General features: G+C 37.0%; 1 protein-coding gene and 1 pseudogene across 6 annotated transcripts in view; both read right to left on the bottom strand.

Moving 5' to 3' along the window:
• Positions 1-605: 605 nt before the first annotated feature.
• Positions 606-1716, bottom strand: LOC135364181 (10 kDa heat shock protein, mitochondrial-like; annotated as a pseudogene).
• A 125-nt stretch (positions 1717-1841) lies between these two features.
• EPS15 (epidermal growth factor receptor pathway substrate 15) overlaps positions 1842-16257 on the bottom strand; it is a 150941-nt gene continuing 136525 nt past the window's right edge. For 4 of the 6 annotated variants that reach the window (XM_064589156.1, XM_064589159.1, XM_064589157.1 and 1 more), the window contains 4 exons: positions 14613-14689; positions 9453-9615; positions 6105-6292; positions 1842-4276 (listed from right to left, as the gene is read on the bottom strand). In XM_064589156.1, the coding sequence (XP_064445226.1) occupies positions 4130-4276; positions 6105-6292; positions 9453-9615; positions 14613-14689 (575 nt within the window). In that variant the 3' untranslated portion in view covers positions 1842-4129. The remainder of the gene's footprint in view (positions 4277-6104; positions 6293-9452; positions 9616-14612; positions 14690-16257) is intronic. The other 2 variants (XM_064589161.1, XM_064589160.1) reach the window with 2 other exon arrangements.

Raw genomic sequence — 16257 nt, 5'->3', positions numbered from 1 at the left:
AGTTTTCATTTTTGCAACCTTTGTGATTTAAAGATTTGTATTTCTTTAAGAAAAGCAATGTTGGCCATCTCCCCTATGTACTTATTTATCACTTATGGTAATACTAACAATGGTTGAATGCTTTCGTATGTCAGAAACTGTATTAAATCCTTTTAAGGATTACATAGGAGAATGAATTAGAAAATGTTTTATAAGATGTCATGTGCTATGTAGTAGGTCTATTTCATCAATCAAGAGCAGAGATCACATGGATTCTTCTTTTTATGATATTTCTCCTCTGGCTTCACCCCTTTAACAGAAATAGCAAGTAGTGTTTAAAACTCTGGAGTCAGCTCCCTGAATTCAAAAGTGGCTAGCTCTGCCACTTACTAGCTGCATAATAATGGCTTAGGGCACCTCTTCTGTAAAATGGAGACAATGATGGTTATTGTTATTAAACACACACACACACACACACATTAGAGTTACTGCTGTTGAGGATTAAATGAACTAATGTATGTAAAGCACTAGGGATCCTGCCTGGTGCTTAACATGTTATTTGTTGTTATTATTTATCATGTCCTATTCCTAGCATTTCCTAGGAGCAAACTTTTTCACACAAAATGAGACAAAGCATGGTAAACTGGAAAGAGTATCATGTTTTAGAATCAGAGAGACCAGAGTTCAATTCCTGGCGCGTCTACTTCTTAGCCCTAAGATCCGAAGCACATTAATTTTTTGAGCCTCAGTTTACCCATTTCAAAATAGAGGCTATTACAACAGACTTAGGTCTGTTGTAAAGATCAAACAAGAAGACACACATAAAGTGCTTAGTTTAGTGCTTCACACACAACATGTATCCAATAACCAATAGCTTTTTTCTTTTTTTTTTTTTGAGATATCATTAGTTTATTATAAAACAGAAATGGAAATTATTTACATGGAAAGATTTCAGACCTTACTTCAGTGGAATGGGCAGCTTCCTTCACATGAAAATCATTTCAACAATGACTTGTTTTAGTCTACATACTTTCTGAGAATGTTACCATCTCTAAATAAGAGATAATCCTTGTCATGTAGAATTGCTCTGGTGCCTCTATTCTGGGAGAAGAACTTTATCTCCAACTTTCACGCTAACTGGTTGAATCTCTCCACCTTTCCTTTCGAGCCTGATCCAACAGCTACTACTGTCGCTTGCAGGATTTTTCCTTGAGATTTTTCTGGAAGCATGATGCCTCTCCTTTGGTTACAATTTTAGCTGCATTCCTTTCAACTAAAACTTGGTCAAAGAGGGAAAGAAACTTTCTAAATGCCTGTCCTGCCATACTCAACTTTTGCACTGCTGCCACAAGGAAAACAATAGCTATTTTCACTACTAATAATAACATGGCAGACTTTGTTTGATTAAAATATGTAATATTAAAAAGCTGCCAAAGTCAAATCCTTCAGAATGATCCCATGAGTTAAGTATGATATTCATTAGATGACGGAAATGAGGCTCAGGGAGGTTAGGTAAGTTTCTCAAAGTCATCTTTCTCAAAAATGGTAGACTAGGGATTCTATCCCAGGACTGTAAATAATTTTTTATACCATGGTGCCCTCCTAAGATCCATGTCACAAATCCTCACTCAACAAATATATACAAACTATCTGTGTTTCAGGCTCTGTCTCTATGCATATACATTTTCCATCTTTCTTTCACAGAAGCAGGACAATAACTAAAAATAATAGCTAGCATTTGTTGAGTATTTATTCTACACCAGGCACTGCCTCAAGCACTTTACACATATTAATCTGTGCTGATTGTATACCTACCCCTCCTTGGACACAGCATGGACATAACAGAGAACTGCAAAACTCCATTTCAAATAGAATGTATGGATAGTATGCTTTATTGTTACTTAAAGTTTATTGTTCTCATAATTACAGGCTACAATTTAGAAGTTTGAAACAGAAGAGAAAATTCTATAAAGAGAGCCCAACTAAACTTTAACAAGTATGTAGAAGGTGGTTAAAACTTTGTAAGTAGTGCCACTGAGCTCTCAGGAATACTTGTCTGTCCTCTGAAAGCACAGGCCAGAGTCAATGACGTAAAATGTAATCACAAATGACTCTAAAACATTCATCCTCCACAAGTGAGCATGGAGAGAAAGAGCGATATATATATTTATATAATATATACATACTTTAATATTATATTGGTCCACTGAGTATACATATTTTAACAAAAGATAAGAGTCTGTGTAATCCAGTTAAACATACAGAAGATTAGGGTACACTTATTACATTGAAGGTTGGTGTTTATAAGTTACAGATATTTAATATTTTCCAGAGTGGTTTTTTAATTAAAAAAAAATATTTTAAAAGCATTTCAAACATCTGTTCATTTTCCCAGTGCAAAAGAAGGTTATTCAAGTCAACTTACCTTTATCCTGAAGTATAAGGGGAAGGGAAAAAAAACCCCAAAACGACTACCTATCACAGCTCCCAACACTACCTTCTCAATCAACTTTTAGCGGTATATCCATAGGCCACTGGATTAGTTTATCAAAATTAAAGCCTTACGATGATTCAGCCCTTGCTTCATATGTAGGACTTTTATCCTGAAATGTTTCAATTTATAAAAGTAGAAAAAAGTTAGCGTGCAAGAACGTGGTGTAAGTTTGCTTTAAACTGCAGCAGTCCAACTGTGTGTGGAGAGGAAAAAAAGCACCATTTCAAGATGAAATGAATTTGGATATTTTGGAATTTATTCATAGACTAGGCAATAAGTTACTCTGATTAACACAGATCAATACCACCTTGACTTGGTGACCACAGAGACTTTTAATTATTTTGTAGGTGCATTTTTCTTTATCTTGGTATTTAATACATTACCTAAGTCAGTAACTGATGTTAAAAGAAAACTAAGGTTATTCCACAGTTTACAGCCTACATCACAGTCTATTTCAAATTCAGCTTGCCTGCTAGGTCAGTTTTACAGGAGATAGACTTTTAATACATGAAGAGCTTTGACAATTTGACAGGTCTCTTCTCTCTCAATTAAAAAAAACAGGATTTTTTTGCTAGCCTGCCAATTTTATAGGTAAAAACCAGGAAGAGATTAAAATACAAAGATGGACAAAAAGCAATAATATGATTTAATACACATCACTTTTCCCATTTGTATTCGGTGAAAGTTTTTACATTTCAAGTAAGTGAGCCTTCATTAAAGAAAACAAAATATATATATAAAAAAGTTTAAAGTACCTTCCAGTTCTCACATGCTGAAGTTTCTTCTGCAAAGTACAAAAATAAACCTACCATGAACTAAAGGGGACAGTGCCAGAGCAATGGCAGAACAACTGCTATGTTAGATTTTTGCTTACCTTACACTGATGGGTATATGTTAAGTGATACATTTTCTCCACTGTCTAGCACTTAAAATTATGGAGAGGTATCTGTTCATCTAAAATTCTTTAAATCCAGAGAAAATTTTTAAAAAATATAATTCACATATGAGGCTTTAACATTTTTATTTAGGAAAAGATTGAGTCTGAAGCTATAATGGTTCAACCTTAAAGCATCCCTTTTTCAATAGTGGAGTCAATTTATGCAAAGTATTTTTCCTATAAAAACAAACTGAACAGTATTTTAATTATAAGGAAATACAAACATATGCTTTAAACTAGCCAATTTGCACTATCATCAAAGAAATAGGATGTTCTTTCCCTTCCCCTCCCTCAACCATTCAAATCAAAGAATACTGCAAACTTTAAGAAACCCACTGGCTATCATCAGAGTAACTACAGAACAAGGGTAGCACAGGGATGAAACTATTTCTCTATATTCCAGAAGGCAGAAGCTTGGGTACTCTAGCTTTACAAGTAAAAGGAGCACAGGCAGGCAGAAGCTCACAGTAAATACACATCAGAACAGGAGCATAGGTGATGTTGTCTGACTGGGTTACTGCTTTGATGGGGGCGGGGGGTGGGGGCAGGAAGACAAATCTGAAATGGAGTTAGGAACAAAAACAAACTTTTGTCACATTTATAGGAATCTCAAACCTTTTGTATTCCCATGCTCATAGGTAGTTTTGATACACACTGTAAAGAGCTTCAGTATTCAGGAAGAAGAATATTGTATGGTTGACAAAGAACAGGAGAATTCTTCATGCTTCTGATATCTCAGATTTGCTGAGTGCAATAGCCAGTTCTAAGTCTTCCTGCTCTTGCTGATTTAGTCGGGCAAGCCTCTGGTCTTCCTCTCTCTCACTTTCCCTCTTGGCCCATTCAATCATATCTTCTTCAGAGGGATACTGTCATTTAAAAGATGGATGAACATTAATGAGTAAAACAAAAAGAAAAGAAGGAAAATAGTTGTTACAAAGAACATTCACTACTTGTTTCACCTACAGGACTCTGGAAATAGTCTTATTTGTTACTTATTAATTTTTTTTCCCCTGAAAACACATTTAGTTTTACCAGTTATTAAATGTGGTTTAATTTTAAAAATTATTGCAGTCTACTGATAGAAAGTCTATAAAACTGGAGCGCCTGGGTGGCTCAGTCGTTAAGCGTCTGCCTTTGGCTCAGGTCATGGTCCCAGGGTCCTGGGATCGAGCCCCGCATCGGGCTCCTTGCTCTGCAGGAAGCCTGCTTCTTTCCCTCCCACTCCCCCTGCTTGTGTTCCCTCTCTCACTGTGTCTCTCTCTGTCAAGTAAATAAATAAAATCTTTAAAAAAAAAAAAAAAAAGAAAGTCTATAAAACTAAACATTAAATCACTTTTAAAAAGTAGAAATGCTTAAGGTGAATTAGGATATTTATCAACGGGAGGGCTAGCCTTTTAATCTAATGTAACATTTATAACTTCAACTTCAGGGAGCATCCTCACATGATGAATCATTTCAACTTAATCCCACTGATTTCCTACCTTATCCTTGCTCTCGGGTACAGAAAAACTATGTAGCAAAGAATATGCTGATTTTGCTATATATTAAACAAGAAGTACTGGGTATAATAAACAAGATGTGGACCAAATTATTTTTTAATGCATTATAAAGACTTTTGCAGGCACTGAGAACTTTTTGACTTGATCTAAATAAAACCATACACTTAACATCAATAAAACCTTAAACCTTAACGTTATGTCAGGGAAATATTTTTGTCTAACTAAAACAGCAATGTTGAGAGACACTAAATAAAAAAATTTTACTTGGTTTGAAGTCCTGTCATATAGAGGAATACCACAATGGGATGAAATGAAAAAAATTTATTTTAGTCAGCTCTGGGAGAATGCAGGGTAAATATGGAAGGTTAGTAAATTAGAACTGTCCAAATAATTAAAGACTGTTTAGCTCTTTTTTTTTTTTAATATTTTATTTATTTATTTGACAGAGAGAGACACAGCGAGAGCAGGAACACAAGCAGGGGGAGTGGGAGAGGGAGAAGCAGGCTTCCTACCAAGCAGGGAGCCCGATACCGGGCTTGATCCCAGGACCTGGGGATCATGACCTGAGCCGAAGGCAGACACTTAACTGACTGACCCACCCAGATGCCCCAAGACTGTTTAGCTCTTGACAACTGTATTTACTTCATAAAATTGACATTTACATTTTAAAAACGCTACTATATAAAAACCAGAGTTTCGCTTTCTATTCAAAGATCCCTGGCTTTATCCCCTCATATAATAGTTACTGACAGGTCTCCAGAAATCATCAAAACTCTATACACAAACAAACATACACAATTACAAATACACAAGCTCATTATTGCCATTATTCATCCAGTGGGCAGACAAATGACTCTCTAATGGCCCATCATCCATAACAATTTGCAAAATAGTAAATGTCAAGATTTTATTTATATTGTTTACTAAGTAGACTAAAAGAAGGGTTTGCAAAACAACTGGTATACACATCACAAGGACTAAGACTACTAAAATCATTTGTGCCATGGAACAATGTTAGAAGCATCGAAACAGAATCAAATTCTGGTTGGGGGAGGCATATAGGTCATTTTTAGTAAGTTGGTAAATTTAGTTGAAAATGACGCAAATTTGGCAGACTCCAAAGTAATCACTGAAAACTCTTTAAACTGTAAATGGAAAGATTTTTTCCCCCAAACAGCCCATTCACAGTACTTACAGCACTGAAGTTAGCAAAATTGCTTGGGTCAGCCTCTTTATTGGTAGTGGTAGTAGTAGTAGAAGTGAATGAATCGCAAAACATATCAGGATCTTTTTCTTTGGGGCTATCATTGTCTGGGAAAGGCTGAAATGGATCATTCAGTTTAAAAGGATCAGAAGAATCCAATTTGTTGATGGGTCTTTTCCCTGGATCAAAATCATTACAATTAACCAGCAAATAGAGCAAACAAACACACAAGAACATGAACACAGAGAGCACTAAAGAACTGGGGTTGGGGGAATGGAGGTAAGTGCCTAAAATATACATTCTTAGTATGGTCTTAAATGACTACACCAACAGTCTGTCCTCAAAATTTTCACACACAATCTCTCAAATACATTCCAGCTCTATGTAGCTAAATGAAAAAATAGCAAAGGGGAAGGGAACAGGCCAGGAATCATATTTTTGCCCAGAGTGTAAACCTTGTCTTCCCCAAAGCAGTGTGTTCCCAAAGAGAGGGAGAGGAAAGGATGAAACAGGATGAGGATGACAAAAAATAAAGACAGAAATGGCCTCTGCTGTTGTAACTTCAGCCTGATCCAGCTGTCCACTAGTGGCAGTCTAAGGGCAAATGACCTTTGAAAAATGACCATATTCTTCTGATTTTGTCTCTAGATCTATATATAACACCTGGGAACACGATTAAGAATTACCTTGGAAAACCTCACCTACTTTTTGCCATCTACAATATTTCAAATTGAAGAATAAAGAGATGTTTTGAAGTCTGGGGTCTAAATCTTTGTGGTTGTGGATAAACTCATATTTGACCAAACAACAGTGTACCCTTGCTGAACTCATCACCATTCTCAAGTTCTTCAATTTTAAAGTCTTAACTTAGTACTTCTTGAAAGAAAATGATAAATATACATGTTAAAATATTTTCAAATATTCACTTTTCCTAAAATGTGTTAAACTGGTAATAGCAATTATAACAGTCTTTCCATGAGTGTAGCAGCTTATGAAAGATGTTCGTATCTCATTAGATCCTTCCAACATTCCTGGGAAGGTAGGCAAATTAGAGTTACTGCCACCATCTAACAGCTCAGACAGCTGAAGCCCAAACATATGAAATTACACACTCAAAATCACAGAGCTAGTCTGAGGACATCCAGAATTAACAGCCAGATCTTTAAGCTCCCAGTTCAGTACTCTCTCCAACAAATCATTCTTTTTTCCTTAATACTTCTATAGTGATATATACTCACTTTGCTGAAGACCCTTAGATTTACTTAACGCACTAGTATATTATTTTACTTAGGATTTTAAAAATAACTTTGCTATTGGCATCATATACGTGTAAAACTTAAATGGCAAATTGACTCATTTTTTATTTAAAAAAAAAATTAATTCCAGTATAGTTAACATACAGTGTTATATTAGTTCCAGATATACAATACAGTGATTCAACAATTCTGTACATTACTCAGTGCTCATCATGTTAAGTGTACTCTTAATCCCCTTCACCTATTTCACCCATCCCCCACTCACCACCCTTCTTGTAGCCACCGGTTTGTTTTCTATAGTTAAAAGTCTGTTTTTTTGTTTCGTTTGTCTCTTTTTTCCTTTATCCACTTGTTTTGTTTCTTAAATCCCACATATGAGTGAAATCATATGGTATTCATCTTTCTTTGACTTATTTCACTTAGCATTATACTCTCTAGATCCATCCATGTTATTGTAAATGGCAAGATCTCACTCTTTTTATGGCTGAATAATATTCCATTGCATATATATACATACACACATGCACACGCACACACACACACCATTCATCTTACTCCATTCATCTATTGATGGACACTTACTTGGGCTGCTTCCATAATTTGGCTATTGTAAATAATGCTGCTATAAACATTGGGTACATGTATCCCTTTGAATTAGTATTTTTGTATTCTTTGGGTAAATACCCAGTAATGTGATTGCTAGATCCTAGGACAGTTCTATCTTTAACTTTCTGAGGAAACTCCATACTGTTTTCCAGACTGGCCACACCAGTCTGAATTCCCACCACCAGAGTATGAAGGTTCCCATTTTCCTATAACCTCATCAACACTTGTTATTTCTTGTGTTTTTAATTTTAGCCATTCTGACAGTTGTGAGGTGGTATCTCATTGTAGTTTTTATTTGCATTTCCCTGATGATAAGTAACGTTGAGCATCTTTTCATGTGTCTGTTGGCCATTTGTATGCTTTTCTGGAGAAATGTCTGTTCATGTCTTCTGCCCTTTTTTTGTGTGTGTGTGCTATGGTGAGCACTGTGAATTGTGTAAGACTGATGAATCACAGATCTTCTGCCCATTTTTTAGTTAGATTGTTTGTTGGCTCATTTGTTTTTTAATATATTCTGACAAACTTAGCCTCTAGCAATATATGATATAGGCTACTTTCCTTAAAAGATAGAAGTCACTTAATTTGTTTACCTGATTTTTCAACAGATAATTGAGTATTAACAATTGTACACTTTAAGTCAAAAAAGAGAAAAATTATCTGCCCAAGAAATACCACAGGGAGGTTATTATGAAAGGCAAGCATAAAAATCTGTAACTACTGTGGCTAAAAATTTACCAAGGAATGATACATGATTATTAAAATAACCATGTATCAGACGTATCTTCTCACAGAACAGCCTAGCAGTACTACACCTACTCAGGGGATTGCCCTGTTAGCCACTTCTTGTGAACTTTATCATCTTTGTTAAAAACAAAACACTAAAAGCATTAAGAATTTGTTCCTGGACAAAAAAATTACTTTTATAAAATAAAGGAGTCTCTTATTAGGTAAGTAAAGATATTATTTTCCTTCAAGAAAAACAATACTTTCTTTTAAATTGTTATGTTGCTGAATTCTGGACACCAAAAAGGCCATATATTTTCACATTAAAAGATTTAAGGAAGACTTCACATTGGTCAGGAAAAGAACGGGACTTCAAATTAATCTTTTCTTACAGAAATTAATTTAAAGTACCAAAATGAAGGAAACTGTTGTGCAAATGGTAATCAATGAGTTTCCAGAAAGCAAGCCATTTCACTGATACTGTCCTCTTTTCATTTACTGCCCTCTCTAAAATGAATTAAAAAGAAATGAGCTCTTGCCAGAAAAGGGGTTCACGTTACACATGCTGGCCTTTTAGGCACATGTCTGTCATTCTGCACTGAGGTCGGAACACATGACAGTAGCAGGCTTCTGCCATGGTTTTTGACTTGTTTTGTTGAAAGCCCTTTATTTAAGTCTATAAGGCTCACACCAATATTCTTCAGAAAGAGAAAAAGCATCTCAGTTGATTTAGGAAAGATACCAACTCTCATACCAGGTGGTGGTGGGCAGGGTCTTGTTGGAGTTCCAATCTTTGGTGGCAGTGCTGGGGGTACATCTTCACTTTTGACTGATGTTTCCTCAAGCACATTGTTTTTAATGACCACATTGTTGACAGAGCTCGATGTGGCTGAACTAAAAGGATCTTCGTTGTTGACCTTTGTTTGAAAAGAAATGTGTATATGTGGTTATATAAATTATACCAACCAAAAAATATATATGGTTATGTAACATTTAGAATAATGATCTTCAGTATTATGCAGCTTTATTTCAATTCTGAGAGCACTAACATGTTAACCTTTGCATTTGGAGCCAAAAGGGAGAAATATTTTAAAAAACTATTCTATATGAGTAGTGATTATAACATCATTACTTACTAAAGCAACAGATCATACCAAAACAAGTCAACTCTGGATTAAAAGTTTTTCAAGCTTTAGGCAGTACAAAACCACCTGAGGTCCATTTTAAAGGGACTATATGTTTTTCTTCAAATGAGTATCTGATCCAAATGATAATCAAAGAAAAAAAAATACTGATTCCACACTTCCCAATGCACTTAAATATAGGAAAGATTTAATACTAATGACAAAGAAAATGGCATCTTGAAAAACATTAAAGACAACGTGAAAGTCAATTTTTTTTTTTAAGATTTTATTTATTTATTCATGACAGACAGAGAGAGAGAGAGAGAGAGGCAGAGGGAGAAGCAGGCTCCCAAGGAGCAGGGAGCCCGATGCGGGACTCGATCCCAGGACCCTAAGATCATGACCTGAGCCGAAGGCAGACGCTTAACCATCTGAGCCACCCAGGCGCCCGAAAGTCAATTTTTTTTTTTTTCAAAAGATAATATAAAAGCTTTTATTAAGCAGAGAAAAAAATATTAACAGTGGAAATAAAACAGAACGCAGACATAAAACAGAAAAATCAAAGCTAAAAGTCAGTTCCTTGTAAATAAAGTTGGTAACTCGAAGGAAAACCGACCTTTGAAAAAAGAACACACCCATAAGTTACCAACATTAAAAATGGAAAAAAGTACATCACTACAGACCCTTAAGACATTAAAAGCATGATTAAGAAAAAAAAGGTCATGGGGGGTCCTGGGTGGCTCAGTTGATTTCGGCTTAGATCATGATCTCAGGTCTTGAGATCGATCTTCATATTTGGGCTCTGTGCTCAGCGTTCAGTGGAGAGTCTGCTTGAGATTCTGTCCCTCTCCCTCTGCCCCTCTCTCCTACCCATGCATGTGCATGCACTTTCTCTCTAAAATAAATTTTTAAAAATCTTAAAAAAAAAAAGATTATGAACTTTATGCCAATAAAGTAAACAACTTAAATAAAATGAACAAATTCCTTGAAAAGCACAACATACCAAAACTGACATAGGAAGAAACAAATAATTCTGTATCATTTAAAGAATGAACCTGTAATTTTAAATCTTCCTTTAAAGAAAGTCCAGACCCAGATGACTCCACTGCTGAATTTTTACAAGAATTTATAGACGAAATAGTATCAGTCTCACACGAACTCTTCTATTTTTTTCTTGCTTCCAAGAGTCGGACACTTAACCGACTGAGCCACCAGGTACCCCTGTATTTGTGATGTTTTCTGATGTCTGCTACTCAAATAGATCTTAAGAAGCCATAAATAATTAAGCACAGTGATTTTTTTTTTAAAGAAAAAAATATTACGAGATATGGAAAAGAAAACAAGATGGTTAAAACATGTATATAAGTAGAGTCCCAGGAAGAAAAATGACAGAAAATGAAGCCGAAGCAATATCTGAGGAGATTAACAGATGAGCATTTTCTAGAATAAAAGACACTAACCCAAACATTCAAGATTCCCAAAGACCACTAAGCAGAACAAATGTAAAGAAGTCGATCCTGGGCGCCTGGGTGGCTCAGTCGGTTAAGTCACTGCCTTCAGCTCAGGTCATGATCTCGGGGTCCTGGGATCAAGCCCCACGTCTGGGTCTCCGCTCAGCGGGGAATCTGCTTCTCCCTCTCTCTCTGCACCCCCCAATTGTGCATGCACGCACACTCGCTCTCTCTCTCCCTCTCAAATAAACAAAATGTTAAGAGAAAAAAGAAATCCATCCTAACTGTATCCCAAAAAACAATGACAAAAATCTTATAAGCAGCAAATAAGGACACTATTTTCAAAGAAGCAGTGGTTATGATAGCAGGTGACTTCTTACTGGCAATAATAAAGTGGATATCATTTTCAATTTGGGGGGAGAAAAACTATCAGCACAAAACTGTATACCCATCAAAAACGTGTCTACAAAATGTGAGCTAAATGAAGACATTTCCAGACTAAGAAAATCTGCTCAAAAGTAGTGGCCCTCCCCTAATGGAAAATCTAAACGACGCACTTCAAGAAGAAATGATCCCAGACAGAAGGTCTGACATGCACAAGCAAATGTTGAACACAGAATGTGGTAAACATGTGAGTAAATCTGAACAAACACTGACCTTTTAAACTACGTGAAATAGCAATAATACCTTGAAAGATTCAAAGGCCTGTTTTTTTTTAAGATTTTATTTATTTATTTGACACAGAGAGACACAGCGAGAGAGGGAACACAAGCAGGGCAAGTGGAGAGGGAGAAGCAGGCCTCCCGCTGAGCAGAGAGCCCGATGCGGGGCTCGATCCCAGGACTCCGGGATCATGACCCGAGTCGAAGGCAGACACCCAACGACTGAGCCACCCAGGCACCCCAGGCCTTTTTTGAAAAAGAATTAAAACACACAAAAATAACAGCTTAAAAATTGATAAGAAGGGACCAAGTCTTCTAAGGTCCTCTATATTATGCAGGAAGAAGATGCAGCTGTGAGTGAACTTTAGTTTTGGGTAAGTTAAATGTACATGTTGAAATGAACAGGATAACCACCAAAAGACTGGAAACAGTGAACAACCTCCAAACATGGGAGGGAGGGGCAGAAAAAAGGGATGAAAACATAGCAAATCGACCCAAAAGAGGACTGCAAAGACAGAAAGAAACAGAAACAGGCAAAACAAATAAGCAGCAGGAAGCAAATGGTAGGCATAAATTCCAATTCATCAGTAATGAACACTAATCACGAACGAACTTAACTGTTTCAATTAACAAGCAATGGCAGACTGGATTAAAAATGTTTTAAATAAATTTCAAAAAACAAAAAATCACAAAGACCACATTCTCTGAACACATGGAATTAACCTAGAAATCCTGTTAAAAGAGAGAAAAAAAGGTTAAGTAAAAACCCCTTTATGGTAAGATGTTAAAAAACAGACTCCAGGGTGCCTGGGTGGCTCAGTTGGTTAAGCGACTGCCTTCGGCTCAGGTCATGATCCCGGAGTCCCGGGATCGAGTCCCACATCAGGCTCCCTGCTCAGCAGGGAGTCTGCTTCTCCCTCTGACCCTCCTCCCTCTCATGCTCTCTGTCTCTCATTCTCTCTCTCTCAAATAAATAAAATCGAAAGTCAATTTTTAAAAGCAAATTAATCCCATGGAATAAGTCTTTTTAAAAAATTTTATTTATTTTTTTTAAGATTTTATTTATCTGACAGAGAGACAGAGAGAGAGGACACAAGCAGGGGGAACAGCAGGCAGAAGGAGAGAGAGAAGCAGGCTCCCCACTGAGCAGGGAGCCTAACACAGGGCTCAATAACAAGACCCTGGGATCGTGACCCCAGCCAAAGGCAGATGCCTAATCAACTGAGCCACCCAGGCGCCTCTAGAATAACAAGTCTTAATGAGGGTCTGAAGACTCTGCCTTTCTAATAATGAGAAATTAACTTTTCTATAATGAATCAGACATTGTGATTTTATTTATTTTTTTTAAAGATTTATTTATTTTTTAAGATTTTATTTATTTATTTGACAGAGAGAGCACAAGTAGGCAGAGTGGCAGGCAGAGGGAGAGGGAGAAGCAGGCTCTCTGCTGAGCAGAGAGCTGGACATGGGGCTCGATCCCAGGACCCCAGGATCATGACCTGAGCCGAAGGCAGCCGCTTAACCTACTGAGCCATCCAGGCGCCCCAGACATTGTGACTTTAGATCTCTTTAGACCAGTGTTTCTCTACAGTACTACTTACATTGTGGGCTGGATGTAATCCTGTGTTATGGGGAGCTGGATACTGTATTGTAGGATGTTTAACAGCACCCCTGGTCTCTATCTACTAGATATGAATAGTCCCCCTTCCCAGTTGTGACAACCAAAAATGTCTTTATTTATTTTTATAGATTTTATTTATTTATTCATGAGAGACAGAGAGAGAGAAGCAGAGGGAGAAGCAGGCTCCCTAGGAGCAGGGAGCCCAATGCGGGACTCGATCCCAGGACCCTGGGATCATGACCTGAGCCGAAGGCAGACGCTTAACCATCTGAGCCACCCAGGCGCCCCAAAAAGGTCTTTAGACAATGCCAAATAATTGAGGGTGAGGGTGGAGGGAAAATAAATCCAGCTGAGAACTGATGATATAGACAATTTCACATATACTCTAATTTTACTCTTTTGGCCTGAATCAATCATACAGCTACACTGGAAAATAGGTAGTGGACATATAGTGGAATACACATATGACTATGTGTATTCATTATCTTAATACTAACCCTAACCCTAACGCTCAGTTAAGCGTCTGCCTTCGGCTCAGGTCATGATCCCAGGGTCCTGGGATTGAGCCCCGCATCGGGCTCCCTGCTCCGCGGGAAGCCTGCTTCTCCCTCTCTCACTCCCCCTGCTTGTGTTCCCTCTCTCTGTCTCTGTCAAATAAATAAATAAAATCTTAAAAAAAAAAAAAAATACTAACCCTAACAGCCTCAGAACACAAAATGAAGTAATCAATGCAGAGAAGATGGCATGAATGCCCAAATTTTACATCTATTGACCCAGTCAACAGGGGATAAATTAGTTCAACTGGAAGAAATATGTTTAAAAAGGCAGAAGACTCTTAAAATGAAGTTGTTGAGTTAACCTGTCAGTAGAAAATTATAATTACCTGTACCATCACCATAGTCCTTATGTATGGAAATATGTCTACTTGAATTACATCTATCATTTCTATCTGAAATCAACATTAAAATCAAGTTGAGATGTCTGTGACAGGGTTACATAATTGGAAGGAAGGACTGCTCCATTGGTGGAAACTTCCCACTAATCACTGCAGATTACCTTTGACAATGTGCTGAAGTCAGCAAATCCGTCTTCAAATGATTCACTTCCAAAAACAGAAGCAAAGGGATCCGTGGCTAAAATGAATAAAGAAAATCAGTGCAATAGGCATCAAAATTTCATGTCCTTTTTTGGTTGGTTAACGTTCAGACAGATGAAAAAGATCTAATCCTAAATATCATTCCTGAATTTATGACTTAAATCCAGTGAACAAATTGATACCTACCCCCCGACACACACACAATACACTCTTTTGTATAAATCAACTGATGAATTATTTCAGATGAAAAACAAGAAAACTAACTCTAGGTTTAAGGCTTTGGAATACATGTCAAGTAATATAGTTCCCATGCACTGAAACTATTTCTAATAAAGCTATCAGGAAGTAAGAGAAGGTAGATTCCATTAATTCCACATTTCACACTTATCCTTCAGGGTGCATTTTAAATGTCACCTCATCCACTAAGCCTGGGAAAACCTCTAATTCCCATAGCAAGCAGTGATTTCTTTCTTCTTTGTGGCAGTGACTGCATTCTAGTTTGTACTATGATTATCTGTGATTGATATATCACATTAGATTGTAAAGTCCTTAAAAACAGTGAATAAGGCTTATCCAAGAAGAATGGTCAAAAACATTTCTTGAATATCAGATCTAAGAAAATAAGAAAAGACAGTTCCTAGCCCCCAAATCTCACAGTCTAATGAGACACATGTAAAAAACAATAATAAAACAATCTTAAATGAGCTATTAGAGAGGTATGAAAACCCCACAGTAGGAGTCACTAACTGGGAGAATCAGAAAATGTATCAAAGAAACTATTACATTTGAGCTAGGTCTTTTAAATAAGGAATAGATCGAGGTGGGAAAGATAAAGATATTCCAGGCAGAGGGAACAGTAACTGCAAAAGTAATTATTTAACCTGCTCCCAGGCATGAGAAGTTATCTGTTCCATCACACTGCACTTACCAAATGGATTAACATTTTTGGCTGGAATGAATGGATCTACTTTGAGATAGGTTTCCCCTATTCAGGCATAAAGGCTAAGAATGTTTATAGGAATTGTTACTTGATATAGGAAAATAGAAAGAAACAAAGGAAGGAAGGGAAAGAGAATTGCAAGAGACAGGGTAAGAAAGAGCAAAGAGGCACTGAAAATTTTTCCTTGTTCTCCCTCAAATCGTCATCTTTACATCAAATCAGTCTTAAAACAAAAGTGTGCCCACATACCCATTTAAATGTGTAAAGTGTATCTTTACCTCTAAAAATCAGTATACCATGGACATAAACTGAAGAGGGGCAAGAAGGTATATATTACTTTTGCTTGCTTTGTCACCAAGACAGTCATGAGGTGGAGGAAGCAGGTAAAGAGGGTGGGAAGAAGCATAAAGAAAATTAGCCCTTTAGAGATAGACCAACAACTCTGAGCCTGAAGAGGAGGTTGAAAGTCCAGAGTTATAAGAAATTCTACGGCATTAGCCATAAAAGATGCTTTTTTATAATGACATATCTAAGTCCCACAGCCTGGGGCCCAGCCTAGTCATGGGTGTTGTTTTAGGCTTTCCTTTCTTTCTCCTTCTCTGCGCCTTGTAATTCCTGATGCCACAAGCAGCTGAGGCACAACCAGGGTGCAGATGTTCTCCTGA

Source organism: Mirounga angustirostris, unplaced genomic scaffold, assembly GCF_029215605.1.
Source record: "Mirounga angustirostris isolate CCGP_5_RB_7025 unplaced genomic scaffold, mMirAng1.0.hap1 SCAF_4, whole genome shotgun sequence".
NCBI classification, from domain to species: Eukaryota; Metazoa; Chordata; class Mammalia; order Carnivora; family Phocidae; genus Mirounga; species Mirounga angustirostris.
Note: the sequence above shows the minus strand (reverse complement) of the source record. Positions and strands in the feature narration are given on the sequence as shown.